At 49.6% G+C, this 26,122-nt stretch overlaps 16 protein-coding genes across 16 annotated transcripts; 2 read left to right on the top strand and 14 right to left on the bottom strand.

Moving 5' to 3' along the window:
* Positions 1 to 112: 112 nt before the first annotated feature.
* TbgDal_X2540 (elongation factor 1-alpha, putative) lies at positions 113 to 613 on the bottom strand (the record flags this gene model as incomplete). The annotated part of the gene is made up of 1 exon (XM_011779134.1): positions 113 to 613. One exon carries the CDS (start codon positions 611 to 613, stop codon positions 113 to 115), a length of 501 nt encoding a protein of 166 aa, XP_011777436.1.
* Positions 614 to 1,439: 826 nt separating this feature from the next.
* Positions 1,440 to 2,789, bottom strand: TbgDal_X2530 (elongation factor 1-alpha, putative; the record flags this gene model as incomplete). Its single annotated transcript, XM_011779133.1, has 1 exon — positions 1,440 to 2,789. One exon carries the CDS (start codon positions 2,787 to 2,789, stop codon positions 1,440 to 1,442), a length of 1,350 nt encoding a protein of 449 aa, XP_011777435.1.
* Positions 2,790 to 2,950: 161 nt separating this feature from the next.
* On the bottom strand, positions 2,951 to 3,700 carry TbgDal_X2510 (hypothetical protein, conserved; the record flags this gene model as incomplete). The annotated part of the gene is made up of 1 exon (XM_011779132.1): positions 2,951 to 3,700. The coding sequence occupies one exon, from the start codon at positions 3,698 to 3,700 to the stop codon at positions 2,951 to 2,953; it is 750 nt and encodes a 249-aa protein (XP_011777434.1).
* Positions 3,701 to 4,354: 654 nt separating this feature from the next.
* TbgDal_X2500 (hypothetical protein, conserved) lies at positions 4,355 to 4,954 on the bottom strand (the record flags this gene model as incomplete). Its single annotated transcript, XM_011779131.1, has 1 exon — positions 4,355 to 4,954. The coding sequence occupies one exon, from the start codon at positions 4,952 to 4,954 to the stop codon at positions 4,355 to 4,357; it is 600 nt and encodes a 199-aa protein (XP_011777433.1).
* A 335-nt stretch (positions 4,955 to 5,289) lies between these two features.
* Positions 5,290 to 8,190, bottom strand: TbgDal_X2490 (hypothetical protein, conserved; the record flags this gene model as incomplete). The annotated part of the gene is made up of 1 exon (XM_011779130.1): positions 5,290 to 8,190. The coding sequence occupies one exon, from the start codon at positions 8,188 to 8,190 to the stop codon at positions 5,290 to 5,292; it is 2,901 nt and encodes a 966-aa protein (XP_011777432.1).
* A 436-nt stretch (positions 8,191 to 8,626) lies between these two features.
* TbgDal_X2480 (hypothetical protein, conserved) lies at positions 8,627 to 9,865 on the bottom strand (the record flags this gene model as incomplete). Its single annotated transcript, XM_011779129.1, has 1 exon — positions 8,627 to 9,865. One exon carries the CDS (start codon positions 9,863 to 9,865, stop codon positions 8,627 to 8,629), a length of 1,239 nt encoding a protein of 412 aa, XP_011777431.1.
* Positions 9,866 to 10,071: 206 nt separating this feature from the next.
* TbgDal_X2470 (hypothetical protein, unlikely) lies at positions 10,072 to 10,428 on the bottom strand (the record flags this gene model as incomplete). Its single annotated transcript, XM_011779128.1, has 1 exon — positions 10,072 to 10,428. The coding sequence occupies one exon, from the start codon at positions 10,426 to 10,428 to the stop codon at positions 10,072 to 10,074; it is 357 nt and encodes a 118-aa protein (XP_011777430.1).
* A 46-nt stretch (positions 10,429 to 10,474) lies between these two features.
* On the top strand, positions 10,475 to 10,828 carry TbgDal_X2460 (hypothetical protein, unlikely; the record flags this gene model as incomplete). The annotated part of the gene is made up of 1 exon (XM_011779127.1): positions 10,475 to 10,828. The coding sequence occupies one exon, from the start codon at positions 10,475 to 10,477 to the stop codon at positions 10,826 to 10,828; it is 354 nt and encodes a 117-aa protein (XP_011777429.1).
* Positions 10,829 to 10,980: 152 nt separating this feature from the next.
* TbgDal_X2450 (protein kinase, putative) lies at positions 10,981 to 13,602 on the bottom strand (the record flags this gene model as incomplete). The annotated part of the gene is made up of 1 exon (XM_011779126.1): positions 10,981 to 13,602. The coding sequence occupies one exon, from the start codon at positions 13,600 to 13,602 to the stop codon at positions 10,981 to 10,983; it is 2,622 nt and encodes an 873-aa protein (XP_011777428.1).
* Positions 13,603 to 13,901: 299 nt separating this feature from the next.
* Positions 13,902 to 14,231, bottom strand: TbgDal_X2440 (hypothetical protein, unlikely; the record flags this gene model as incomplete). The annotated part of the gene is made up of 1 exon (XM_011779125.1): positions 13,902 to 14,231. The coding sequence occupies one exon, from the start codon at positions 14,229 to 14,231 to the stop codon at positions 13,902 to 13,904; it is 330 nt and encodes a 109-aa protein (XP_011777427.1).
* A 14-nt stretch (positions 14,232 to 14,245) lies between these two features.
* On the bottom strand, positions 14,246 to 16,087 carry TbgDal_X2430 (hypothetical protein, conserved; the record flags this gene model as incomplete). Its single annotated transcript, XM_011779124.1, has 1 exon — positions 14,246 to 16,087. The coding sequence occupies one exon, from the start codon at positions 16,085 to 16,087 to the stop codon at positions 14,246 to 14,248; it is 1,842 nt and encodes a 613-aa protein (XP_011777426.1).
* A 515-nt stretch (positions 16,088 to 16,602) lies between these two features.
* Positions 16,603 to 18,018, bottom strand: TbgDal_X2420 (hexokinase, putative; the record flags this gene model as incomplete). The annotated part of the gene is made up of 1 exon (XM_011779123.1): positions 16,603 to 18,018. One exon carries the CDS (start codon positions 18,016 to 18,018, stop codon positions 16,603 to 16,605), a length of 1,416 nt encoding a protein of 471 aa, XP_011777425.1.
* Positions 18,019 to 18,341: 323 nt separating this feature from the next.
* On the top strand, positions 18,342 to 18,698 carry TbgDal_X2410 (hypothetical protein, unlikely; the record flags this gene model as incomplete). Its single annotated transcript, XM_011779122.1, has 1 exon — positions 18,342 to 18,698. One exon carries the CDS (start codon positions 18,342 to 18,344, stop codon positions 18,696 to 18,698), a length of 357 nt encoding a protein of 118 aa, XP_011777424.1.
* Positions 18,699 to 19,649: 951 nt separating this feature from the next.
* TbgDal_X2400 (hexokinase, putative) lies at positions 19,650 to 21,065 on the bottom strand (the record flags this gene model as incomplete). The annotated part of the gene is made up of 1 exon (XM_011779121.1): positions 19,650 to 21,065. The coding sequence occupies one exon, from the start codon at positions 21,063 to 21,065 to the stop codon at positions 19,650 to 19,652; it is 1,416 nt and encodes a 471-aa protein (XP_011777423.1).
* Positions 21,066 to 21,435: 370 nt separating this feature from the next.
* Positions 21,436 to 23,112, bottom strand: TbgDal_X2390 (actin-like protein, putative; the record flags this gene model as incomplete). The annotated part of the gene is made up of 1 exon (XM_011779120.1): positions 21,436 to 23,112. The coding sequence occupies one exon, from the start codon at positions 23,110 to 23,112 to the stop codon at positions 21,436 to 21,438; it is 1,677 nt and encodes a 558-aa protein (XP_011777422.1).
* A 383-nt stretch (positions 23,113 to 23,495) lies between these two features.
* TbgDal_X2380 (major vault protein, putative) lies at positions 23,496 to 26,087 on the bottom strand (the record flags this gene model as incomplete). The annotated part of the gene is made up of 1 exon (XM_011779119.1): positions 23,496 to 26,087. One exon carries the CDS (start codon positions 26,085 to 26,087, stop codon positions 23,496 to 23,498), a length of 2,592 nt encoding a protein of 863 aa, XP_011777421.1.
* Between the last annotated feature and the right edge of the window lie 35 nt (positions 26,088 to 26,122).

Raw genomic sequence — 26,122 nt, 5'->3', positions numbered from 1 at the left:
GGGTTTTTTTGGGTTTTTAAACAGGGTGTCGCCCCCCTCGGGGGGGGGGGAAAGGGCCCTTTTTCCGGTGGTACCCACCTTTTGGGGTAAGCGGACCCTTCTTTCAATTTTGTTATACCGTTCCGTTCGTAGTTTCCAGTTTTTTGGTCCTTTTGTGTGCAGCACAAACCCTTTGGTTTCCCCCCAAAGGGAAGGCCAGCAACGGGTGCTCGCGGGTCTGTCCATCCTGGGAGATACCAGCCTCGAACTCACCCTGCGCAGAGGCAATGATGAGGATGGCTGCGTCGGCTTGCGATGTGCCGGTGATCATGTTCTTGATGAAGTCACGGTGCCCAGGAGCATCAATAATAGTGAAGACAGACTTGGGTGACTCGAATTTCCACAGTGCAATGTCGATCGTGATACCACGTTCGCGCTCAGCCTTCAGCTTGTCCAGCACCCATGCGTACTTGAATGAGGCCTTACCAATGTCGGCAGCTTCTTTCTCGAACTTCTCGATCGTACGTTTGTCAATACCACCGCACTTGTAGATCAAGTGACCCGTTGCAGTGGATTTACCGGCATCGACGTGGCCCACCACCACAAGATTCATGTGCACCTTTTCCTTTCCCATGGCTGTTACTTTACTTTCACGTGAGAGTTAACTTTTAATAAACACTTAAATAGCGAAGACCTAGTAAACAACGTATACGGCAGTACGCACAATAGACGATAACAAAAAACAAGAAGAAAGAAGAGTGGCGCAGTGACATGCATATGGGTATACGTGTCCACACCACCGTCAAGCGGCGGCACAAGGGCTTGTGTGTACGTATCCAATTCAAGGAGGAGGCAATGCCAAACTTAAGAGACCGTCGAGCTGTGCCTAGGAGTTACAGCTTCTCATTTATTGCACTCCCCCTTTGCACCTTGCGGGTTTGTACTCGGTGCACCATTATTTTCACGTTACAGCAGCCAACAGCATTCCTTCAAAAGCACCAACCCAGCTGTGTTACGTTTTTCCGCAGTCATCTACCCACAAATATTTTATCATGATGCATTACGATTGCTTATTACCACTCCTCATTATGTTTCTTTTCCTGTGTTCGTCTCAGCATATTATCTACCTCCGCTCAGAGTCGTGGTATTCTGGTTATTATTGTTATTATTGAGTATTCATTTTCTTTTCCGTAGTTATTCAGTGTTAATTGTTATAGTTTTTTCTTTGCACTAAAATATCATTTTCATTTTCCTATTAATATCATTTAATCTCTTTTCCCATTTCTCTTCCCTTCATACCCCTTACATCCTCTTCTACCTCCTTGGATCCGTCACCACATCATTCAATCCAGCTTAAGACACGCCCTCAAACAGTGACCCCCACCACCGTCATTTATGCAATGTCCCACGCTAAATTGCAATGTGGCCTTCATACGCTGTGACGCGGTAGGGACCATTGTTTATTTCTTCGAAGCCTTCACCGCAGCCTTCGTCACCTTACCACCAGAACCGTCCTTCTTGGTCACGGCCTTGATGATACCGACAGCGACGGTCTGGCGCATGTCACGCACGGCAAAGCGGCCGAGTGGCGCGTAGTCGTTGAAGACCTCCACGCACATAGGCTTCTGCGGCACCATGCGCACGATCGCGGCGTCGCCAGACTTGATCGACTTGGGAGCCTTCTCCAGCTCCTTGCCAGAGCGACGGTCGATCTTCGACTCGATCTCCGCGAACTTGCAGGCAATGTGCGATGTGTGGCAGTCCAGCACGGGCGCATAACCGTTTCCAATCTGTCCGGGGTGGTTCAGGATGATCACCTGTGCCGTGAAGTCGGCGGCCTCCTTTGGGGGGTCGTTCTTGGTGTTACCGCAGACGTTGCCACGGCGGATGTCCTTTACAGAAACGTTCTTCACGTTAAAGCCGACGTTGTCACCGGGGGTCGCCTCAGCGAGCTGCTCGTGGTGCATCTCGATCGATTTCACCTCGGTCGTCACGTTGGCGGGGGCAAACGTCACCACATCACCAGGCTTCATCACGCCGGTCTCCACACGACCAACGGGCACGGTGCCAATACCACCGATCTTGTACACGTCCTGCAGTGGCAGACGCAGGGGCTTGTCGCTCGGACGCACTGGTGGCTCCAGCATGTCTAGTGCCTCCAGGAGCGTTGGACCCTTGTACCATGGCATCTTCTCGGATTTCTCAATCATGTTGTCGCCCTGCCATCCGGAGATGGGGACGAAGCGCACCTTCTCCACGTTGTACCCAACCTTCTTGATGTAAGCAGACACCTCCTTCACAATCTCGTCATACCGCTCCTGTCCGTAGTTCACAGTCTTGTCGTCCATCTTGTTGCAGCACACAACCATCTGCTTCACACCCAAAGTGAAGGCCAGCAACGCGTGCTCGCGGGTCTGTCCATCCTTGGAGATACCAGCCTCGAACTCACCCTGCGCAGAGGCAATGATGAGGATGGCTGCGTCGGCTTGCGATGTGCCGGTGATCATGTTCTTGATGAAGTCACGGTGCCCAGGAGCATCAATAATAGTGAAGACAGACTTGGGTGACTCGAATTTCCACAGTGCAATGTCGATCGTGATACCACGTTCGCGCTCAGCCTTCAGCTTGTCCAGCACCCATGCGTACTTGAATGAGGCCTTACCAATGTCGGCAGCTTCTTTCTCGAACTTCTCGATCGTACGTTTGTCAATACCACCGCACTTGTAGATCAAGTGACCCGTTGCAGTGGATTTACCGGCATCGACGTGGCCCACCACCACAAGATTCATGTGCACCTTTTCCTTTCCCATGGCTGTTACTTTACTTTCACGTGAGAGTTAACTTTTAATAAACACTTAAATTGCGTAGGGAGAAGGATATGTTAAATACTTTTTGTTTCTTTTTCGTAAAATATTATTATTTTTGATATGATATTTACATTTTTTTTAATATTGTTATTTTTTTTTCTTTGCTATTGTTTATGATTTTTTACTCTTACTTCTTTCTTACTAAATGCTTTTGTAAGGTGTGTCTTTTTTGTAAATATTATTGATAAAGTAGATGATGCAGCTATAACTGCGACTAGGGAGCATATACAGAGAGCAATGTGTGGGTTATATGTTCGCTGCTCTGTCCATTGGTAATGAAGTTCAAGGTCGTTGTTCTTCACTTTGGAGTACGTTGGCTCTACCCTGAAAGACGTAATCTTGTGAAAAGTTCCGCTTTGATAGCCAAAGTGGAAATTGAGGCCAGCTAGATAATGTTCTTCCTTTGAGTGTTCCACTTTCGATTTTCTTTTTCCCGTCGTTATTTTTTTTATGATAGTTTTCATCAGGGGGTACCAAGCAGTGGATTTGGCCAGGCCACGCTCAATTTGAAAGCGGACAGCCACATCTGATATAGAACCACCTTCTTGTTTTGTTGCATTGGTGGCGTACTCGAAAAGCCTCGTGGATGGTTGGTGAGCTCGTGTGTTAATTGCAAAACGAGGACTGTTGTCCGGTGGGAGCGGACGAGTAATAAGCCACTGGTTATTTTTTGTCTCCTTGACTTCAATCATATCATCTGCTCCTCTGGGAATATCTGTGGCTGCAGCTGTGCGCTTCAGGCGTAAGTGGAAGCTAACGGGAAGAAGCTCTCCATAGCTCCAAGCGTTCACCACCTCAGGAACGAGAAGACATGTGGAAAGCACTACAAATGTACATATTTGAATCCACAGCATGTGCGAACAGCCTATCGATACGCCTCCTGCTTCACCTACTCCCTCCAGTTTCTCCGAATGCCTTTTTTTTTTGTTGTTGTTGTTGTTTCGCTCAAAAGGGAAAGGGAAACCGTTGATGCTACCTAACACTTGCCCACTGGACCGAAGCAACTACACCTATTCTTCACCCTTTTATACGACCAATAACGAATGATGACTCCTGCTATGCTTAATTGGAACGCACACCACTCCCAAGCGTTGTGTTGATAATGTCTGTTTCCCTTTTTGTTTTCACGTGCCCATGGGGAAAAAAATAGGTACGTATCAAAAAAAAAAAAAAGAGGAACTAAAGAACCAAACAGGAGTGGAAAAGATCTTACATGGAAAAGTAAGCTTTATTAACATTTATAAAACTTCCGCCGACGCCAACAGTTGTGCTTCATATTCACCTGTTAATTAGCTGCTGGTGGAGAGCCAACAACAATTAGGTCATGCTCCTCAATACACCCATGGTTACAAATAAGGGGAAAACGATAGACGCCGAGGCAACCGCATATCGCACTTCAATGCGTATAGTTAGGTCTACAGGAGCGGTGGTCTAATACACGATAGCTATTTTGGCACACGCACACATATAAATACGCAACATCATTCCTTTGTGCGAGGTGTGGTGCATTACCTTCGGTAGTTTCTTCGTTTTCCGTAGGGATTGTTGGAGATTTGTTCCTCAACTTTGTGGGGCCACAGAGCCTTCGAGCGGGTCGACACCCCAACCCACACACGCCTGGCTGCGGGGAACGTCAGCGCAAGCACCACTAATTGAAGAGGAAGCAATCCACTGGCGATATTGTGAGCTGTGTGTGCCGCTGTAAGCACCTCTGCTGTCAAGTGGTATTGACCAACTGTGAAACTCTGGTCGTGTTGGCCCCCATCCCAGTCAACGAAGCTGGTGAAGGGATAATGGCAACTCTCCAGTCGTGACCTTATGCCTGCAGTTGTAGTGTAATGCCCAAGAAACATCAAAGAACATACGGCCGTGAGGATGCCTTCCAACACTAATTGGTAAAACGCTATACCCATGGCATTTCGGATGAGCCATGCAACAGGAGTGAACTTCAAGCATGACGATAAGAAAGATCTCGGAGGAACCGTCGTCTCATGTTTCGCTGACTTTTTGAAGCCGTTGCGATTGAAAGAACGATCTAAAGCGCTAGAACTCGATATTGAACGTGCATAGCGAGTTACAACTGCGGTTAGATAAGATTTTCTGGACATGTGCCCCCGCTGGCTCTAATGGCATTGTAACAACATAAAAAAAGGTGTCAACAGTGAAAAAAATAAAGGAAGAAAATATTTTTCAAACCACTGTTATCGTAAGCGATTGTACAATGTAAGAAGTGAAGTGCACACTTAATTGGACATGTTCTTTGCGACATACAAAAAAAAGTTTATTACTCGGTAACAATTTATATTGGAGACTAAAGGTAGCTGCACCAGCGCCTCCCTTCCACGTTCAGCGCTCCTACGTTCACTGAATCAAGCCAAAAGAGGTCACTTAACACAGTTTGTTTCGCTTATGGAAGATTCTAGCTACCAGTCGATGCATCAATTCACTTTCCGCCCAACTCTCCCTTTTCCACGCTGAACGAAAACGTGTAGCGGCTGTTACTTGCTGCCACCGCCGCATCCACATCCGCAAGCGTCACCCTATGTGGTGGGCATTCAACAACTGCACAACCATTGTCCGCTACTGTCGAATTCTCTGAGGTAAGCACTGAGTAGATATCAAAGTGGGGAAGAGTTTGCTCGACGCCATTAGTGGGATCATCGTGATCAACAGCAGTACTATGAACAGCACCAGAAGCACTCACATTTGGTGATCCCACCTCTTCCCCTTTGCTCTCACATGACTCCACAGATCCAAATACTAACACTGTCAACGCGGCGTGTGTCGAGGCGTCGCTTGTCGACCGCTCCGCCACCGCCCGCACAAGCCTCGCCCCATCCACACACGCTTCTAACCCGAACTCCACCACAAGCCGTGTCACATACTCAAGCGTTGGCGTCACATGACAAACCGTAGTCGCGTCATCACATCTCCCTGCTGGGCGAAGATGCAGTTGGTCGTTGAAAATCAACAGTGGCGCGCTCCGCCGACCCTCAACGGTGTCCTCCCCATACACTGTGTTCTCCACGAGTGTCATAACACGGTCATACGCAGCACGAACACATTCACACCGCTTCATGCTGGGAGCTCGCCAGGTCATCAAACCGTGTATCGTTACGGTATAAAACGTCGGTTTACGGGTGCGGTTGGGAAAAAACACGGTAGCGCCTGTTTTGCTTTCGTGCGCATTACCAGTGTCTCCCTTTGATTGCTTCCGATGAGAATTCTGCCTTTCTTGACGCTGTTGCTTACGTGGCTCTGCATTCACAGCCGCACAGATAATTTTCGACGCTGAGACAACAGCAGCAGGGAAGTGATGGCACACAGACAACGAGGGCGGATACAAAGTACACTTATACGCCGTGTAACAGCTAAGCGATCCCCGAGCGTGACGATGCAACACGGAACGCCCTAAAAGTAAATTGCGACTACTGTTCTTCATTGACACGTCGAATACCCGAAGCTCAGAAGCGTCGAGTGATGAGAGGCGCATCCCAGTGTAGTTTTTATCCATCTCCACCTCTGCATCTACTCGCATGATATCTGATGCGAAAAATGAAAGGCCTTCGTGAACGCTCAACGAGAACGTAGCATAAGGATGCAAATAACGGTGGTGAAAATTGTCATCGTCGAGGTCTTCTTCGGGTGGAACACACGGCTCCTCCTCACCGTCTTCCAAAGAAGTAATAGCTAGCCCGGTGCCTTCTCCACGGCGCCTCTTTGACACCTTGTTTCTCCCACGGCATCGGGTCCCTCCCTGATCTCTGATGTGTCGCAGTTCCGCGGCTGTCCACGGAACACGGCGTGTTTCCCATATGTAGAAGAACCGTGAGACTGCATCCATCACTTGCTCTAATTCAGTGTCACTCATCGTACTGTGCTCTTTTGGTCGCACAGTGGTGGAGGTTGCGGAAGCAGTGGCAGCTCCGCCTGCTAAAGTATACGAGAGTAGCGACGGATGTGGAAACCGCAGCGGCGGGCGCCGTATTGCGACACCGTCAAGGCTCGTAAGTTTAGGCAGTGACTTGCGAACTTGTTCTCGGTAATCTGGTTTGCGGGTGATTGGGTTATTAGCTAGCGAAAGTCGAAGCAACCGTTCTGCAAAGTGTGCACGCAGCGCAAAGAGGAAACGGAGACACATCAGCCTATTGTCGCTCAAGTCGAGTGCGAGAAGCGTGGTATCCAACTTGTACTTGCGAAGAGCAGCAACGAGAGCATCTGCTGCTGTAATGGAGCATCGACGTAACGTTAAAGTTCGAATAACTACAGCTGCCGATTTCCCCTGAGTGTGGCGCTGTTGTCTCGAACGTTCCTGCCTTCGTTCATTGGGATCGCTTTGAAGCCTCCTCTCTTCATCTATAGTGCGTAGCGCCCACACAACAGCCCACATCACCTCGTGCGCACAAGCGGCTGTGCTGAGATCCACCTGCTTTTCTGTCAAACTGGATGGTAGTAAGGCAGACCGCCTGGATTTGCTCTTCGCATCCCACACCGTAAAATGCTCCCAAGTCTCAGTACGGATGATAGGCTCGTTGGGATGCCGAGCTATGTATGCGGCAACCGATGGGAGTGATGACAGGTCAACGGAACCGATTGATAAACGACACGTTGTGACGGTCACAACACGCCGCTCCTCTTCCTCAATCGCAGCATCCACAACAGCAGCATCTTCTTGGTCATCAGAGTCGTACCTCCTTTCGACCTCCACCTGGCGCCGCACATCACAAACTACCTTCTGAGGTATCTCAAAGGTACGCTGCCATAGTAAGCAAACGACACACTTCTGTAATGGTGAAAGTCCTTCAAAGATTCGTCTATGTTCTTCCGAAAGCCGATTCTCCGCCCCACCGGAGGCCGCTGCGCCAAGTTCCCCTTGGGCCTTCTCCATATGTTTGCTTCCAAGCTTTGCCGTACCTTTCCGTGGCTTCAGGACAGTGAGGAGATCCCGCTGATGGGAGTACCTACAGGGCCTGGTGCGCAACAACGTCATGCGCTCAACGACCTCAACATCGAGATTCCACCTCACGTATGATTGTTCCTTCTTTAACTCCCCCACAATTTTTTCCACAACCGCTTGTTTATCATCCTCAGAAGTGTCCACGCCTTGCTCCCTCCCCCTTTGAAGTATCTCCTCTTGCAATGAGTACAACTGCATGGCCGTCGTACGCAATTCCCGTTCTTTCTGAGCCGCTAATTCCGCTCGAAGCCTCGTTTCCAACTGGTAAGCTTTACACCGACCCTTTGCACGCAGAGCGGGGCACAGAGCACACTGCAATGTCGCGGCATCCTTACGAAACCCAAGAACATGGGAATGTCGTGAGTAACCTCCCGTGTTCGACAACATGGCCACGATGTACTACCTCTTACCCTCGTACCCTGTTTCTCCGCCTTTCTTCCCTTCCTTCCGTTGGTTGACACGGGATCAAACAGAGGTAACTGTATTTGGGGGTGCGGGTATACTTACTACGCTTGTTTTGAAATAATCCACGAGGGGAAGGGGGAACGAGGTTGGTCGACGGCAAAACGTTAGATACATGTAAATGCGCGCTTGTGCACACAATAGATGAAGGGCTAGGGTAATGAGTCTTGAACTGTCGACGATAGTATAAACGCATAGGATATATATATATATATATATATATCATGCAATAAATACGAGAGAGGAATTGGCGTCTGCAGAGAACACTGAAACCAACCGAATATGTGACAGAGACACCGGTTTCCCCCGGGCACGAAATGAAATAAGACAGGAAGGACGCATCTCTTGCCGAGGAATTGCTTCAACAAAGTGAGACAACGAAAGATATGGCCGTACCGCGTGTATCGGCCGCTGGTAACACCTCGTCTATTACCATACCACACCTGTCAGCGCGCAGAAGCGCCTCCACAAGATGCATTTCTGCACCTTGTCGCAACTCCTCATGGTTGATGCCATCGCCAACAAGGTTCACGAGCAGGGTCCCATTGCTGTGAATCTTTGAAATCACACCCGCCAACCGCGAAACCAGAGAGGCTTCATCCTTCTTCGAGCCTTCGTTGGCAGCACTACCACGACCTTTACTACAAAAAGTGCAACATCCGAGTTTGAAACAGCGCGCTTGTAGCGGGCGAAGTGGATCTAAATGAGCGCCGCGTGTGGGGTGCGCCACAAGGCGGAGAAAACTTCGGACAGTTTCATCAGCAGTAGCAGTGGCAGCAGGTGTGAGAGGAACAAAATTAACATGCATGTGTTGCTCCAGAACAAGGCCGCGCTCCACAGCCATCTGCACCGCAACCCGACTAAAAGTGCAATCCAACTCGCTAACATCAAGAACAGCGAGTGGTCCTACTTTCCCTACTTCACTTTCCCCCGTCCTCTCTCGCAGTTCATTCTCAAGCAAAAGCGCGAACGAGTGCCGTGCGGCACGCAGGACCCTAAGGCCTGCAAAACGTGGAGAGGGAAACACAATGCCGTTCTCCATCAGCGGCGGTGGCTCCTCATTTTTGACCCCGTCTCCTTTGGTCGTGTCTGTTACTCTTTGCACATTCTCAACACGCTTCCGCGATAGAGTCCACTGTGCAATTACCTCAACATCTTCATTTCCTTTAAATTCGGGCCCCCCTAGCGATGACGAGAGGTGTGGTGGGGATAACACAGCAACAATCTGCCTCCCTCGCCTTTCCGTTGTATCGTCAGTAAGCGCACCCTCCAGGGTTGCGGTGACTTCACCGATGACGGAAGGTTGAGGCAATGCTTCGCCAGCACCGCTGAGCTGTCGGACAAGTTGAACATTTGAACCGTACATTTCAAGCCGTGTTCCACGTGGAAGACCATCGGCGGCGTCTTCTGCGAGAACACACATATTTGAGTCTCCATCGAACTGCAGCGAAAGCAAACGCCACCGAAGAAGCAGAGCGGCACGTAGCAGGGGGACCGTCACCAGCGAAGGTGGGGAAGTGCCAGTGGCCGCCGAAGTGGGGGCGGTGCGATAAAGAAAGGAAGAGGAGCAACACTTACGCGCCCCACTACCTCGGAACATGAAGAGCGCACGGTAATACGGGCAGCGAGGACCACTTCTTTTTAACTTTCCCCTGGCGGTTCACCGGGACCCTGCCGACCAACTAATGTATATATGCGGGGTTGTTTGTGTCTATGGCACTAAGGAAAGCCTATCGCCGCGTTGCCCCTTCCCCTCATTTTGTCGAGAATGCCGGGAAGCGTGATAGGCAGCAATAAGAAGGAAGGTTAAGAAAAAAAAAACACGCATAGAAAGATGTACAAAACATAGGAGTCGAGTAAGGGTTTAGATGGAGCTCTGCAGAGGTGTGGATGGGTGGGTGGAGGGACCTCACGGATTTCGACAAGGGGAAAAAGTGCACGTGACCACCTACAAGCGATGAGTTTTGCACTCATCAGTGGCCATTCACAACTACAAAGTGGGCAAGTGTAGCCTGGATGTGTGGACAATCGGTCAAGACGTATGAAAGCTTGTATAAAGGTTGCATACGTGTACGTTAATGCATGTAACTGGAGGGTTGGCCAAACCACAAATCTTACACATGTGCGGTCGCCGCCTACAGGGCTGCCGAAACCGCTCGTCATATATTAAAACCGATCCGTCTAACATCATAAATAAAAATAATTAGTAATGAACAGGTGTGAACAAACTCATACAGAGCAACATCCCTCTGAGGGATTACCCAGCTTCCCCTTCACATTCAGTGGTGTGCGCAACCAGGGATTTCACCCTCGTTCACTTACTGTTTTCTTCTATTTTTATTGTAACCGGAGCCAGCATGACTACTTTCCTCCAAACCACGTTCCCAGAGGCAGTAGTTGCTGGTGCAAACGCGAGGAGACATCAAAAAAGAGTGATTATGAAAACAACAAAACTGGCGAAGCACAGAAAGTCAAAAAAAAAAAAGACGACATCGAAAGGGGGTGCGATCGTCCTCTTTCACACAAACGCACACCGACACGTGTGTCGCTCCTTTCAAATTGATTTTTTAGCCCATCTACCTGACCTCATATTGGTTACTACCTGTCTGTAGCTTCATCTGATGTGGATGGTTTTGAATTGGTACCGCTGTACAGGTACTGTTTTTACCCATCGCCACGATGCAACGCTCCAGTTTATGAGGATCATGACCCGCCTCATCCCACATTTGTCTGTGCCTGCAAACTGTTTAATAATCGCTGCGCCACAGATGTTACTATCGATGGAAACTTGTCTCCATCGGAAAGCTTCAGCAGCAAACGCAGCAAAGCATGGGACTCTAGTATGCACGAGGTGTCTGTGGCGTGCGCGAGCAAAAGCTCTACAAACCGCACAGCTAAAGTGACTTCCGCCCAGCGCTGTCGCTCACATGCAAGCGTAGCGCGGTCAATTGCGATCGCAATAAAAGCACCGTAAGAGGCGAAGGCTGCAGCAACCCTGTTGTCCTCGCAGAGAGCGAAAAGGACCTTCAACACCTCATCGTCTCGCGCCTCCGCTGGCACCGGGATATTCTTTGCCGTGTGCACTAAGAGTGGAACACTACATCGCACGTCTCTCATAAAGTTGGCTGCCTTTGGGGATGCACATTGTAAGGCGGGGAGGCACTTGAGCACTGTAATGCGCGTGGCCGTGTCAACAGAAGCGTTGGAAGCAACGACAAGAAACGTGCCTGCAATGGCTTTACCGCCGATGTTAAGGGATTTGAGATCATTGCGAGCAGCAAGATGAACGTACTGCATAAGAAGTTCAATGGCATTCGGACAGAGTTTTCGGCTCGCCTCCTGCAACGCTAACAACCACAGCTCCTCCGCTGGTTTTCCACCTTTACCGCAGGCACTGGCAATGCCAACAACGACGCTGCTGGTGTTAACTCCACCGGCGTTGGGGCTGCAGGGGGAGTGGATATGAGGATTGATGGGTTTCCTGCCTGCTTCACCTGATGAGGGCGCACTAGTTGTGGCCGTGGCCGCGCTTCCAGCGGGATCTCCCACAGCTGATGCTGCTCCACCACCTCCCCCTCCTATGGAAGTCGATACAGCAACAGCGGCTGTCGCGGTGGCAGCCACAGAGCCACCTGTGCCCCCCTTGGGTGAATCTTGAGGGTCGTCCTGCCGTGCACCACTCACACTCGGGCCTAGTATAATACTCTCGTCTCCTGCCTTCCTGTACACCTGTAAAAGTATTTCAAAAAGTTTGTCGATATTCTGCCACCCGACGGCGGGATCCTTGTCACCACGGAATGCGTCGTAGCATATGTCCTCTATAATGCGCTGAACAGCGTAAACGGCGTGGTCAGAAACGAAACGGTTCTGAGAGACGTAGCGACGAAACGTTATATTCTCCACGTTTGTGGAAGCAACCTCGGGGCGTGACGAAAAGGAAGCTCGGTTTTCTTCCTCCTCACCGGCCGTTCCTACGAGCAGGGCGCGCAGAGCGTCAATGCACATGATCGCAACATCAACCTCCGCACACTGCAAAAGGAACCAGAGTGCCCCCGGGTGAGTAGGAGCATACTGCAGCACGCGTGGGTCTTGTCGCTCACAGCAACAAACAAAAAGCGCGCCAAGTGATTCGGCCTTCCCAAGAACTCCAAGCTGCGCACTGTCCCACAGATCGGCTTCGCCGAGCCGGGTTAGAAAACAGCTTGACTCCGTACGACAACGCTGTGCGGCGAAAACAAAGGTGCGAATTATGTGAAAAGAAACCTTTGGTGTCACCTTCGGTAGTACTGCAACGACTCTCTTCAGGCACCCACTCCTGAGCCATTCCTCACGTTGCTCCGCACGCTCGTTAAAGAGGTTATTCTCCACCCAACTCTTAATCGCTTCGGAATTACTAGCCACCTGGTCAGAGGTAGTGCCATCAACCTGAGTGTCTGCGAGTGTTTTTACAATGTTCTCCGCAAGGAAGCCACCAAACCATCCGTGCTTCAACAACGCCGCTGCGGTCGGCCGCTTAGACGCGTCCCTGTCAAGACACTGTGTCAAGAAATTGCGGCACTCCTCCGACACATCCATGGTAGGTATTGGTGTTTCATCCGTTTCGCTTATACAATACAATGCGTTGGCAGGTTTACGATCAAAGAAGGGTGGGTTGCCTGTCAATAGTTCAATGCAAAGGCACCCAAGCGACCAAATGTCGCAACTCTCTGCAGGTGGCTCACCCCGCACAGCTTCGGGAGCCATCCAATACACAGAACCCACTATACCTTCTTCTGCGACAGATTTACCATCCCCATCACACACTGCGCTGCTTGACAGCAAGCCATCCTCTTCATCATTTGTCTCTCCGTGTACGGCACCAAGGTTCACAGCCAAACCAAAATCCGATAACTTAACAACTTCAGCTGCACCCAAGAGTACGTTGGCGCATTTTATATCACGGTGCACGATCTTCTCTTTGTGCAAGTAAGCCAACGCAGAAGTTATCTGAAACATGAAACGGGCCACCTCCAGCTCACCACACCGGCCGTGACGCTTCAGTCTCTGCAATAGGGAACGTTCAAGCGCAAATTCGGTAACAATGAGAAAAGACTTGCCAGAGTGTGCATGATCAATGTAGCGGATGACATAAGGATGCTTCAAGTGGCTAAGTATGGCCACTTCATTCCGGCACGTAGCCATAGCTGCATCATCATGAACCTCCATTTTCTTGACAGCAACCATGAGCCCGGTGTTGCAGTCGACGGCGCTGTACACAACAGCATTACCACCCTTACCAATAAGGTCCTGCAACTGATATGTGGAATATCTACCCTTCACAATGTCGTTAGCCCGCATCGCGGTGGTGAGTGGAAAAGCACCCCTATATGTATACTGTGGATGCCAGCCTTACAGTGCTGCGGGGTCCGGCGGCCAAGTAGGATTAACCAAGCTCCAATATACAATTCGGTGCTTGCAACTCCCTTCCTTCTCGAATTCTCCTTATCGACACCTTGTTTATAACCCGCTGGCAAACAAAAGAGAAGGGAAGTGAGAAATATGTCGGCAGATGGGAGAGTGTTGACGCTACAACCATCAAAAAGTGCCCAAAATCAAAAGACAGCGGCCGCCACTCAAACACCGAATGATAGCAAACGTTAGAACATGGGAGCGCACAAATGCGTACGCCAGTGACTATGGGAAGCTGAAAGTCGTGGGAGGCCAAAACTGCGGGGTGGAAACCGGGGTGGATACCCCTGAAGTTGCGCCCCAAGTCTTCCAACACACAGCGAATACAGCACAACACTCTTCACGCGGACATATACACACATATATATGCGTTTGAGCTGTATCACGTAAGAGCACACGACTGTGAAATCATTTGGGTGAACAACGGAAATCTTGGGATACGACGTCAGTGGAGTAAAAAAAGAGCACCCGTGTGGATGAAGCACAAGTGTCGGACATGCACTAAACCTTGAAGACATTGTCGCTTACAACATCAAATGACGATGTCATTTCGGGCTCGCTGCCTCCCAGCCTTCGAACGAGACCGCAGAGCCTCATGCAGTGGCTGGTGTCCCTTTATTACCTCCACATCCTGACCAGCATCTGTCAGCAACTTCACAACATTGTTGAGCACGACACTATCGATGCCAATATCGCAGTCAAGTGCAAACTTACTAATACGGTTAACAGTTTCTGCATCTCCGGCACGGGCAGCTCGCTCTAGTATCGGTAGTATCATTTCCACCTCAACCCTTAAACCGGTGTGAGAAGTGACTTTTTGCAGGAACTCAATAGCCTCATCGATGCTGTCAGCAAGTACTGCCTGCCGGATAAGAATACGGAATGTAAATGCGTTGGGGGTAACACCGTTCCCTTGCATTGCATCATAAATAGTGCGCTGCAACGTCGCACCGCGTCGGGAGGCAAGTCCAACAAGTAGACAGTTGTACGTATTCGTACGCTGCTGCACCCCCCATTCGGCCACGTAGCTTCCCACAAGCGCCATAGCACGCCGCTCCTCGCCCAGTTTGGACGCAGCAAGTACTAGAAGGTCGAGTGAATGAACAGAAACAGTCTGCCCCCGTTGCCGCCGACAACGCAAATGTGAAATGACTCTGTCGAGAAGGGAAACAGAGCTTACGGCATCCGCCAGTGCAATCATAAAGTGGCGGTCCATAGCCTGTCGGAGGCAATCGACTGTGTATTTCCTAAAAGGATCTGTTAGTTCAAGGTGTCCCTTACGTGCCATCAGTTCCAACAAGTCGAATGCCTTCTCCAATTCCTGTGCTTGAGCCCAACACCACACCACAAGGCTGAGAATATCCGCCGTCTTCGTCATGACATGGCGGTCCATCATTGCAAGCACTTTCCCGGCCGTGTCTGCATCCGCACACTTGGCACACCGTTGAAGCAGCTCTGCTACGTGCCGCTTCTGCACAAACTGCACAAACGACGCTTTGTCAACAACACAGCGAAGCTCCAGCTCAAACATGAGCCACAGTACATACTCTGGTGGATAATCTTGCGCGTTGTGCAGCCATTGTTCCATCATCTCTGAAATCAGCCGCTTATCCATCACACTATTCCCATGCCGAAGGGCTTCACGAGTTACATCCACAACAAAGGAGGGATCTGCTACCGAAGGAACTACATGCAGAAGCAGTGTATGAACAGTGCAAGGAAGGGGCCGAACCGTAAAGTCCTGCCGCATGTCATTCCACAATCCTGTGGGATCAACACCCATTCGAATGTGCAATTCAACGAGGTAGTGGTACGTTAGGGCATCGGGGGACACATCCGCTGCTTTCATCTCCTTCAACACAAATGCAACCTCATCACTGGAGAAATTTTTGCGTTTTGTGAGCACCTCCAAATACGCATTGAAGAAATTTGCATTGACAAGTGAAAAAGGCACAGTTTTCCCACAGGAAAGGCTTGTCGATGCTTCCCTCGCCCCTGTTATTGAGGACGACACCACAGTATGGACGGGCCGTAGATCTCTGAGTCCCAGCATGAACACTTCACGAACGCGATCCATGCGACCCAACTCAGTAAAGGTTCGCATGAGACAGAGTGCCATGTCCCTTGCGTGAACAATGCCCCCTGCAAACTCCCACAATGTAACATTACCCTCCCGGAAAGCTGATTCGTAGAACCGCACTACCCCATCGAAGTCTTTCCTCTCCATGCATCCTATCACACGGGCAAGCGGTGACAACGTCGGCAGCTGCACAGTTGCTTCCGTGTGAGATCCCCGATGCCCCAAAAGGAGAATATTTTCTTCTCTCGTCCACCGATTAATAGCCCCTGCAGTGAGCCACAAGGCTCTCCGCATTAACCGCTTGGATTCCTATTTTTCACGTATCCTAGAAACACCGAAAAGCCGCTACCTTGTTCACCGGAAGAAAATGCAAAAAAACGGAGTAAATACCTTCTCATACGGAAAACAGAGGGAAGCAGAAAACCTCAAACTTTTTGCATCGACGAAAACAGACGCATACATACATATGTGTATTCGGCTCCCCCGCTCAGTTATAACAATAAAGCATTTAATATATATATATATTGTTAAGAAACAAAAGTACATCAGAAAAAAAATACTAGAAGAAACGAAATGCAAAAGTCGCTGAGGCCACGGTAAGTCCGTTTAAGTTGCAAAACCGACGCTATATTGCCGAAATAGCATAGCAGTGTCATCACAAAAAAACGCATAATAACTAAAAATTAAAAAATCAATACAGACTGACAGAAAGCTTTTTGTCAACTGCTGCTTTTCAGAAGAATTTCACGCTAAATAACAAATTTTAAAAAAATAACAGAAAACTACACTACGTTCGCGGACACTCACCTTCACTTCCCATCAGCAACGATAGCGGAGATAAGCGCCGCACCAACACCACTGCCATCCTTTGCGAGAACGGCCCTGACATCGCACTCAGGGCCAAGGATACGGTTGATGTTGTCCTGCAAGACGCGGCGGAATGACGGAATCTTCTCAAACACGGAGCCGTCAATTGCAATAGTTGCACGGCCCTGTGTTTGAGTCTTAACCAGTGGAGCGCAGCAGAAGGAAGCAGAGAGTTGCGCAGCCCTCCCACGGACAAGGCGGCACACATCGCGAATGATGCGAAGGTCTTCAATTGACTGCACGTCAACACCACACACCTTCTGGATCGTGCTGCGAGTGAACTGAAGTCCGGGCATACGGTCAGCACTGATCATCCCGGCAAATCGGGACTCAAACGACCCCCGGTTGCCCAAAGCAGTCTGCAGTGCCGCAGGAAGGCAGTTAATAGACGACAGGTGCACAATAACGCGGCGGGCGATTTCACCGAGGTACATGCCGGATATCATCTTCTCCAGCGCCTGTTGACCCTTGTTCAACGACGCATCGTCAATATCCAAGTCGAACTTCGTCGTAGGGAGGACAAACCGGTACTTGGAGTCAAAGTTGCCGCTTTCCATACTGATGGGAGTAAGTGCTGACCCACGAGCAGCAACGGCAGGGTCCTTCGTCACAGCAGACGCCGTCTCAAAGTAGCACGCATTGGAACCAGTGCCGATAATCACGCCAACCTGTACCTCAGGGTCCTTAAAGTAATGCGAAATCATCGTGGCAACGGTGTCGTTGCACAACGCCACAACATTCACCTTCAGGCTCACTCGCCCAAAAGCAGCCTGAAGAAGGGCAATCACATCGTTTCCTTGAACGCCTTTCGTGCTGAAGCCCTTCGTCCACCGGATAAGCACACCACGGTTAACCTTCGTCTGCTCCACGGGGAAACTGAAGGTAAACCCAAGAGGAACTGTGCGATTGAGGTCCTCAGGTGCACGAGTTTCCATGGTTTTCTTCACATTGGATGCAATGAAGTCAAACAGATCGGTGGCGTTACCCTCAAGGGCATATTTGGGAATCTTGAATGCAGAAGTAGAGGAATCCACCAGGGCACCCTCCTTGCATGCAACACGCAACACACGGAAGTTGGTACCACCGAGGTCAAGTGCGTAGAAGACGCCAGTAGCACGCTTAGGGTCCGCCTTGTACACATAAGATGGTAACATGCGGACGGTGCTTTCACGACCCTCAAGACCCTCCACCATCTCGTACAGGAGGTATGTCATGATCTGTCGCATAGACTCCACACTCATTGTGAATTGGTTGGTCAGCGCTGCCATTGCAACATCACGCTTAACGGCACGCACAGTCTCACCATCATTTCCCTGGATCGAGATGTGTTCGAGGATATTGTTTAGGCGTCTAGACATTACTCGGACGTTCCAATATCGAGGTGATAAACTTACGCTGATATCTTTTTCCTTTATACTGGAAATGATATGTGTCTCGGGGTTTTGGCTTTAGTAATAAATAGAGTTTTTTATATAACTTATTTGTGTTTGTATTGCTTTCTTATGGCGTATCGATCCACACGGCAGTATTGCACCGGTGCAAGCAGAAAAGGGGGAAAGAAAGGAATTAAGAGAAGCAACAACATCACATAAGGACAGTAACGACAACAGATCCCCGTCACACCTAATGAAGACCTCATACGTTGCCTTAAAGTGTTCAGCGCAAAGCAGCAGCATAAACAATGTGTGGGTGTATATATACCCTTTGTTTGCTTTTAGAGTCTCCTGCCAAACCTTGTATTATCCTTTTCACGTTTTGCCCCTTACGTTTTGTATCAGTTCACTTCCCCATAATTATTTCTTTCCCTTGTTCGTTTTTTTTTTCGTTATACCTCTTTTCACCGCCTCCGGTGACACATCCTCCACACCTTTTCATTATTTCTCTCTCAATTCTTCCAGTTGTTACTTTTCCTTCATTCATCTCCATTTCTATTTCACATTGCTTTTCATTTTTTTCCTTTTTTCCTTTCGTCCTCCCTAAAAATATCACAAGAGTTGGTGAAAAGGGAAAATATGGAGTAGTGACCTTAAATGAATGAGGTAACCTTAGTTTATATGATTCCTCTCCTCCCATATTTGTAAATTCCCCCATTTTACATTATTATTAATTCCCTAACCCTAGTCCCACATAACTGTGACACCGAAAAATAAAAATAATCAAAGAAGAACTGAAAAAAAAACCAGAAAAATATTTACTTTACAGCTGCTTAATGTTCACACTTTTTTTTAGTTCTTTTTGCTTTTGTTTTTTTCGCAATAGTCGCCACACCTTTTGTCTCCCCCTCTCCTTCCGATCCCATTTCCGTCCATAATAAATCATGGAAGCAAACACAACAACAAGAACAGCGCAAACCTCATCGCAGTAAAAAAGGTAATACTACAATAAATGTTTAGTTACTACCTTACAGTAAAAATATTATCACCGAAAGCGACGACAACAATAATGAACCATAAACAAAAAGAAAACACGAAAGGATAGGTAAAACAATTTCTCTTTTCGTCCCCATTCAAAATATATTAGCTGCATTTATTCCTTCTTTGTCCGAGTTGCTTTATCACAGAAACAGCAACAACAAAAAAGAGAGGGTGACCAGAGGAAAATGAGGATAAAGTAATTGCAGTAACTTATATTACAACTACCTATTAGTATAGAAAACAGACCATTACACAAAAAGGAGGTTAAGCACACAAAGTGCAGAGGTTCTCACCTTCGTAAGGGGGGAGGCCACAAGAGAAAAACGTTTTTCCTCTCTTATCGCCTATGTTTCCGCCAGTCTGCGATAAAGAAAATATTTTCTTTTTGATCCTTTTGGATCATCAACTGTTGCGGTGCCGTTGACGGAAGGATTTGGGGATAAGACGGAGTGGTAACTCGAATAGCATGCGAGCACTGCCACCGAGAGCGACAAAAAACGCCCATTTCAAAAACAAAAAGAACACAAAATATGAACAGACAGTGAAAGTAGTTTTAAAAAGCATGGTTTTCTCACTTACTTGTCGTTCACCACCATTGCGGAAATAAATGCAGCACCAATTCCACTGCCATCCTTTGCGAGAACGGCCCTGACATCGCACTCAGGGCCAAGGATACGGTTGATGTTGTCCTGCAAGACGCGGCGGAATGACGGAATCTTCTCAAACACGGAGCCGTCAATTGCAATAGTTGCACGGCCCTGTGTTTGAGTCTTAACCAGTGGAGCGCAGCAGAAGGAAGCAGAGAGTTGCGCAGCCCTCCCACGGACAAGGCGGCACACATCGCGAATGATGCGAAGGTCTTCAATTGACTGCACGTCAACACCACACACCTTCTGGATCGTGCTGCGAGTGAACTGAAGTCCGGGCATACGGTCAGCACTGATCATCCCGGCAAATCGGGACTCAAACGACCCCCGGTTGCCCAAAGCAGTCTGCAGTGCCGCAGGAAGGCAGTTAATAGACGACAGGTGCACAATAACGCGGCGGGCGATTTCACCGAGGTACATGCCGGATATCATCTTCTCCAGCGCCTGTTGACCCTTGTTCAACGACGCATCGTCAATATCCAAGTCGAACTTCGTCGTAGGGAGGACAAACCGGTACTTGGAGTCAAAGTTGCCGCTTTCCATATTGATGGGAGTAAGTGCTGACCCACGAGCAGCAACGGCAGGGTCCTTCGTCACAGCAGACGCCGTCTCAAAGTAGCACGCATTGGAACCAGTGCCGATAATCACGCCAACCTGTACCTCAGGGTCCTTAAAGTAATGCGAAATTAATGTTCCAACGGTGTCGTTGCACAACGCCACAACATTCACCTTCAGGCTCACTCGCCCAAAAGCAGCCTGAAGAAGGGCAATCACATCGTTTCCTTGAACGCCTTTCGTGCTGAAGCCCTTCGTCCACCGGATAAGCACACCACGGTTAACCTTCGTCTGCTCCACGGGGAAACTGAAGGTAAACCCAAGAGGAACTGTGCGATTGAGGTCCTCAGGTGCACGAGTTTCCATGGTTTTCTTCACATTGGATGCAATGAAGTCAAACAGATCGGTGGCGTTACCCTCAAGGGCATATTTGGGAATCTTGAATGCAGAAGTAGAGGAATCCACCACGGCACCCTCCTTGCATGCAACACGCAACACACGGAAGTTGGTACCACCGAGGTCAAGTGCGTAGAAGACGCCAGTAGCACGCTTAGGGTCCGCCTTGTACACATAAGATGGTAACATGCGGACGGTGCTTTCACGACCCTCAAGACCCTCCACCATCTCGTACAGGAGGTATGTCATGATCTGTCGCATAGACTCCACACTCATTGTGAATTGGTTGGTCAGCGCTGCCATTGCAACATCACGCTTAACGGCACGCACAGTCTCACCATCATTTCCCTGGATCGAGATGTGTTCGAGGATATTGTTTAGGCGTCTAGACATTACTCGGACGTTCCAATATCGAGGTGATAAACTTACGCTGATATCTTTTTCCTTTATACTGGAAATGATATGTGTCTCGGGGTTTTGGCTTTAGTAATAAATAGAGTTTTTTATATAACTTATTTGTGTTTGTATTGCTTTCTTATGGCGTATCGATCCACACGGCAGTATTGCACCGGTGCAAGCAGAAAAGGGGGAAAGAAAGGAATTAAGAGAAGCAACAACATCACATAAGGACAGTAACGACAACAGATCCCCGTCACACCTAATGAAGACCTCATACGTTGCCTTAAAGTGTTCAGCGCAAAGCAGCAGCATAAACAATGTGTGGGTGCAATATCACAGATGTAACGCCATTCGCCGCTGAAAGTTACAGTAAATTTTGAAGCGCCGAGAGAACCGCACTAAGAGTCCTTGGGCCCGCGGATGCCTGTTGTCTGTTTTGGCTTCCCTTTGCTGTGCTTCCCGGCAGGAGCTCCACACGACTCCGGCTTTGCACCAATTTCAACTGAGGTTCCAGCACGGGGCACGTGATAAGTGCAAGAGCACCGAAAAGGGGTTGAAGTTCACAGTCACTCGGTGTATAACCAACGCCATTATACTGAAGATCGATACGTACCCTTCCAATGCGCGACCATTGAACGAATTCCTGAAGAGGGGCAGAACCTTTTACAGGTGGGACACTCACTCTCGATGCTCCCTCCTCCTTCAGATGCTTTCGGAGCTCTGTCGAAAGTCGCTCAGGAAGATTTTTAAACTTGGTAATACCACCAAACGCAATGATGCGTCGCATCATTGCACCGTGCAACGTGCGCATGTTCTGTAGCGAACCTCTGCAGCAGGTCCCATGAACTATGGCTTCGACGACACCCATCTGGCAAATGCCCACATCCACAGGATTAAAGATAAGCTCCGGGATAAGAAAGGCCTCGTGACGGAAAACAATATGCTGTAAAGAATTTTTCTCCTGCAACACAACGTCTTTGCCAATGATTTGAGTCAGCTGCTCCTCACGACAACCAAGGGGCATAAGGGGTGGAACAGTAGGCAAGTAGTACCGCAACCCTGCAAAAGCACCGTTCCCCTTATCAAACCGCTTTGCGTATTCAGCCTTTCGCAAGGACACGAGTGGATCCAGAGCCACATAACAGGCCTGCTCCATAATGTGATTTACTAACCAACCATCTTCCGTCACGTTAACCTGAGTAAATGAAATGAGCTCCTTTAGCCTGTTTGACAAGAGCTTCCCACCAACGTCAATTCGCACAATAGAATCCTGCAATGGAATGAAATTAACGTACGGAACAACTGTTGTCGACGAGAAACCAAAGTCAACGACCATCCCACAGCCGGTCACACTCTCAGAGCCCACGCCGTCAGAACCGAAATTTGACTTTTCACGCACCTTTTTGTTGCTTTTACCATTACCCGGTGCCTTTCCATACAGCCAATCGCGTGAAACAGAAGACACTAACGTTAGAAATGACGAACTCACAAATGTTACTGACCGAAACCTGAAACGCTGTGCAACCAAATAGTGAAGAAGTTCACCCACCTGCTTTGGAGCGCCAAACGGGACAGTCATAACAAGCTCCACTTCACTTTCATCGGCTACAGCCAAGTGTTGAAGAAGGTACTCCCAAATGTAGCTTTGAAGTCCCGCATCCACAATAAAACCACGATCAACAGGACGACGAACCATAAAGCCATGAAAGTGCGGTAACTTGAAAAGCTGCTCACCGACAATTCCACGACCGACATATGAAGCAGCTCCAACACAATTAGGTATTACGGCAATTTTACCACGCAAAAAAGAGGACTTACCGTCACTAGTAATGTAGAGCGCCTTTAGCATATAGCCACCATTATCAACTACAAGAACCGGATATCCAGCAGTCATCCTACAAAAAACAAAAAAAAAGAATTTGTAAAAAAATAAAACAAAACAAAAACTATTTGTTGTCACCACTCTCACATATGGTAGGCACCAATGTCGACTGTAACAACCCACTAACATCGTTGCCCGACGCGCCGTCACGGCAAGCATCGTCTGTTCCAATCACAACTTCATGTAGCACAGACATATCACTACACCGCAGTGCGGTTAAGCAGCAGCAATGGTTTCACTTCCTTCCCAAGATGTATTGCACCATACACGGCAACAAGAGGGAGATTTATGTAACGTTAATCATATACATGTAGGCAAGTGGGGCGCGTGCGCCACCAGCATTTCCTCCTACAGGGATCACTATCACCCTGTAAGGGACTGCAGGGGAGGGAGGAAGGGAGGGGCTGTCACTAGCACCGCTCACATATCAGTGAAGAAACAAATGCGTCGAAAACGGAAGGAAAATAAATAGCTATCAAGAAACATGTAACTGAAGAAATTTTCACACATGCGGAGGTGTACCCACATATATGCCCCTACGCTCATGGCAACGCGTCGTTCCCATTTTTGTGCAGCACGCAGTCTGCAATTCCGAGCAAATTAATCGGTGTTGAACCATCAGTTACAAGGAATCCCTTGAGACCAAGCGCCTGCAGCAATTTCGCCTTTAGTTCCGGTCCAGCCCGCGCAATAGCTTCAAATGTTCCCTTACCCAGAGCCTCAAATATCTTCTCATACTTCGTCGCATCGATGTCCGAGAGGGCCTTGGCTTTCGCGATAGCAAGTTCATCCATAGCCCGCCGGTGGCAGAGTTTGCTTTCCACCCGCTCCCGGAGACCGGCAAGCTGCGCAGCGGCAATCAGCGACTGGGCTTCACATCTTATCCCTGTTACATCCAATTCGCCCTGCGACTCCACGCAACGCGCCTCGCTCTCAGCCAACGCCTGCGCCTTGCTCGCGCCGCACAGTTCGATTGCAGTGTTTTCGGCAACAACACGCAACAGTTTCACTCGCTCCTCCTCTGCCGACACGCGGTCCTTCATCAGTTGCAGCTCTAGCGCACCCTTCTCCTCCTGCTCCATTAACATCGCCTGGTGGGAAGCCTCGTTTTCCTGGGACTTGGTAATAATCTCCACAGCGAGCTGTACACTTTTCGTGAGGGCGTTTTGCATCTTCACCTCAACCGGTTCAACGCTGCGTACGTCCACATTTGTTATCACAAGGCCGTTCACAGGAAAGTAAAGACTGTCGCCACGCAGCTCCGTCGTTCCGGAGTGTGAGTGGAATATGGCCCGCCGTATGAGGGAGGATGAATTTCGATGGAAGTTATCAAACGGTTCACTGGCAATCGCAGCACGGATTCGGTTCGCCAGTGTCTTGCACGCCATGCCAACGAAGTCCGGCACGCTGAAGGCGATACGCTTGATATGCTCCACATCCGTTGTGTCAAACTCCCAATTGTACGCAATTTCAAGTTGCAACCGCGCGTGCTCAAGTGTTTCGACAACAATCTTGTCAGCCATAAAGTCAGGACCCAAAAAGAGAAACAGTGAGTGAATGTGACCACGCCGCTTCGGTTGCCCACCGGAGAGCACAACCACACTAATCTCCTCGTTCGGACCAAGTGATACAGTCAGTGGCCCGGCCTCCACGCGGCTCTTGTTCGTCGTCGGGTCATACAGCTGCACCAGTGCATTATGCGGCACCTTGAACATAACAATCTTGTGTGTCCTCGGATGGCCCTCAGAACCAACATCCACCGAGGTTTCTGTGCACACACGAGAAGCGTACATGGAGTGTCTGCGGGCAGTGAGCAGCTTATGCACCAGCGGGTCGATGGGCTTTTCCCATAACTCCTCTTCAGGCCCCAGCAACACAGCCTCACCATGCACCGCCCGCACGTTGCCAGTGCAAATATCACGTACATACACACCCTCACTGCCACTCAACACCATCCGCTTCCGGCGCTCCACCACGGTCACGCCTTGCGGTGGGATGTACTTCCGTGGCCCATGAACCAACCACCGCGATGCAGGTTCACGCTCCACCCCGTCCTCGTCCACAAAGGCACGGACGGCGACGACGAGAAGCGCCTCGTCAGAGGAGAGAATGTGCGCCTCCCGCACAGTTCCACCTACCAGGACTTCTCCAGGTTGCAGGAAGAACGAACATGGACCATGGCGTACTTCGCACACACCATAGTGACACACACCACCCTTCACCACGTTAAGTATCTCGCAGTACTGCCGCTCTCCGACGACTGTAAGAGAAATCTTCTCTTCCACCTCCTCATCCACTGTGGGGATAAACAGCGGCACGACATCATGTGTCACAAGCCACCGCTCCCCAGCTACACGATCAACCGCCGCCAGACGGTCGAAGAACGAGCGGAGTGCACGCACACGCACCGCTTCCGTTGCAGACAGGATTACGCCTTCATGCACACGCACGACGCTCGCCGACGGATCGGGGAAGTGCATGCCCGCAGTGGTAACGGCCCACACATCACCCCGTGACCGTTTTACGCCGTTAATATCCGTGAAATTGCAGTTCGCACGCAAGACGAGCGACTGACCCGCAGATAGAAAAATGGGCGTCACATTGCCCTCCACCACCTCCTCCACACGCGGAACGTACTCGCAGGGACCACGCACCAACCAAACCTCTCCTACGGCACGACGGCGTACTGCAACTCCAGTGGTGTCACCCTTCTCACCGTTGTTACTCCCGCCCAGAGCGGGGACGGAGTATGTGAATTCCTTCAACGCACGCACCGCAATCGCTTCGTTAGCAGCCAGAATACGCATCGGCTGAGGTTCCGTCACGAGTTTCTCGCCAGGGTGCAGCGGGAACGGGTCCTGGCTCAAACGCACTTCACGGTGGCCCATCTCATTACACAGGGTCCCCACAGATGAGCTTGCAGTCGGCTTCACCACGGGGTTCTCTACTTCGCAGTAGTGGCCCGGTGGAACAACAACGTGGTTCTGCACCTTGTCGTGGAGACTTATGTGGTGGTCCAACATCGTGAAGGAGCGCGGGCCCTCCACAAGCATCACCTCACAAGTGTTCCTGTCCATTACATGAATATATTCATAAGGTCGCAACCTAATCACCTGATTCTCCTTGTCCACCATCTCTCACTACCTACCGACCTCAGATACTTAGGCAC

This window comes from Trypanosoma brucei, chromosome 10 (genome assembly GCF_000210295.1).
Source record: "Trypanosoma brucei gambiense DAL972 chromosome 10, complete sequence".
In the NCBI taxonomy this organism is placed as follows: domain Eukaryota; phylum Euglenozoa; class Kinetoplastea; order Trypanosomatida; family Trypanosomatidae; genus Trypanosoma; species Trypanosoma brucei.
Note: the sequence above shows the minus strand (reverse complement) of the source record. Positions and strands in the feature narration are given on the sequence as shown.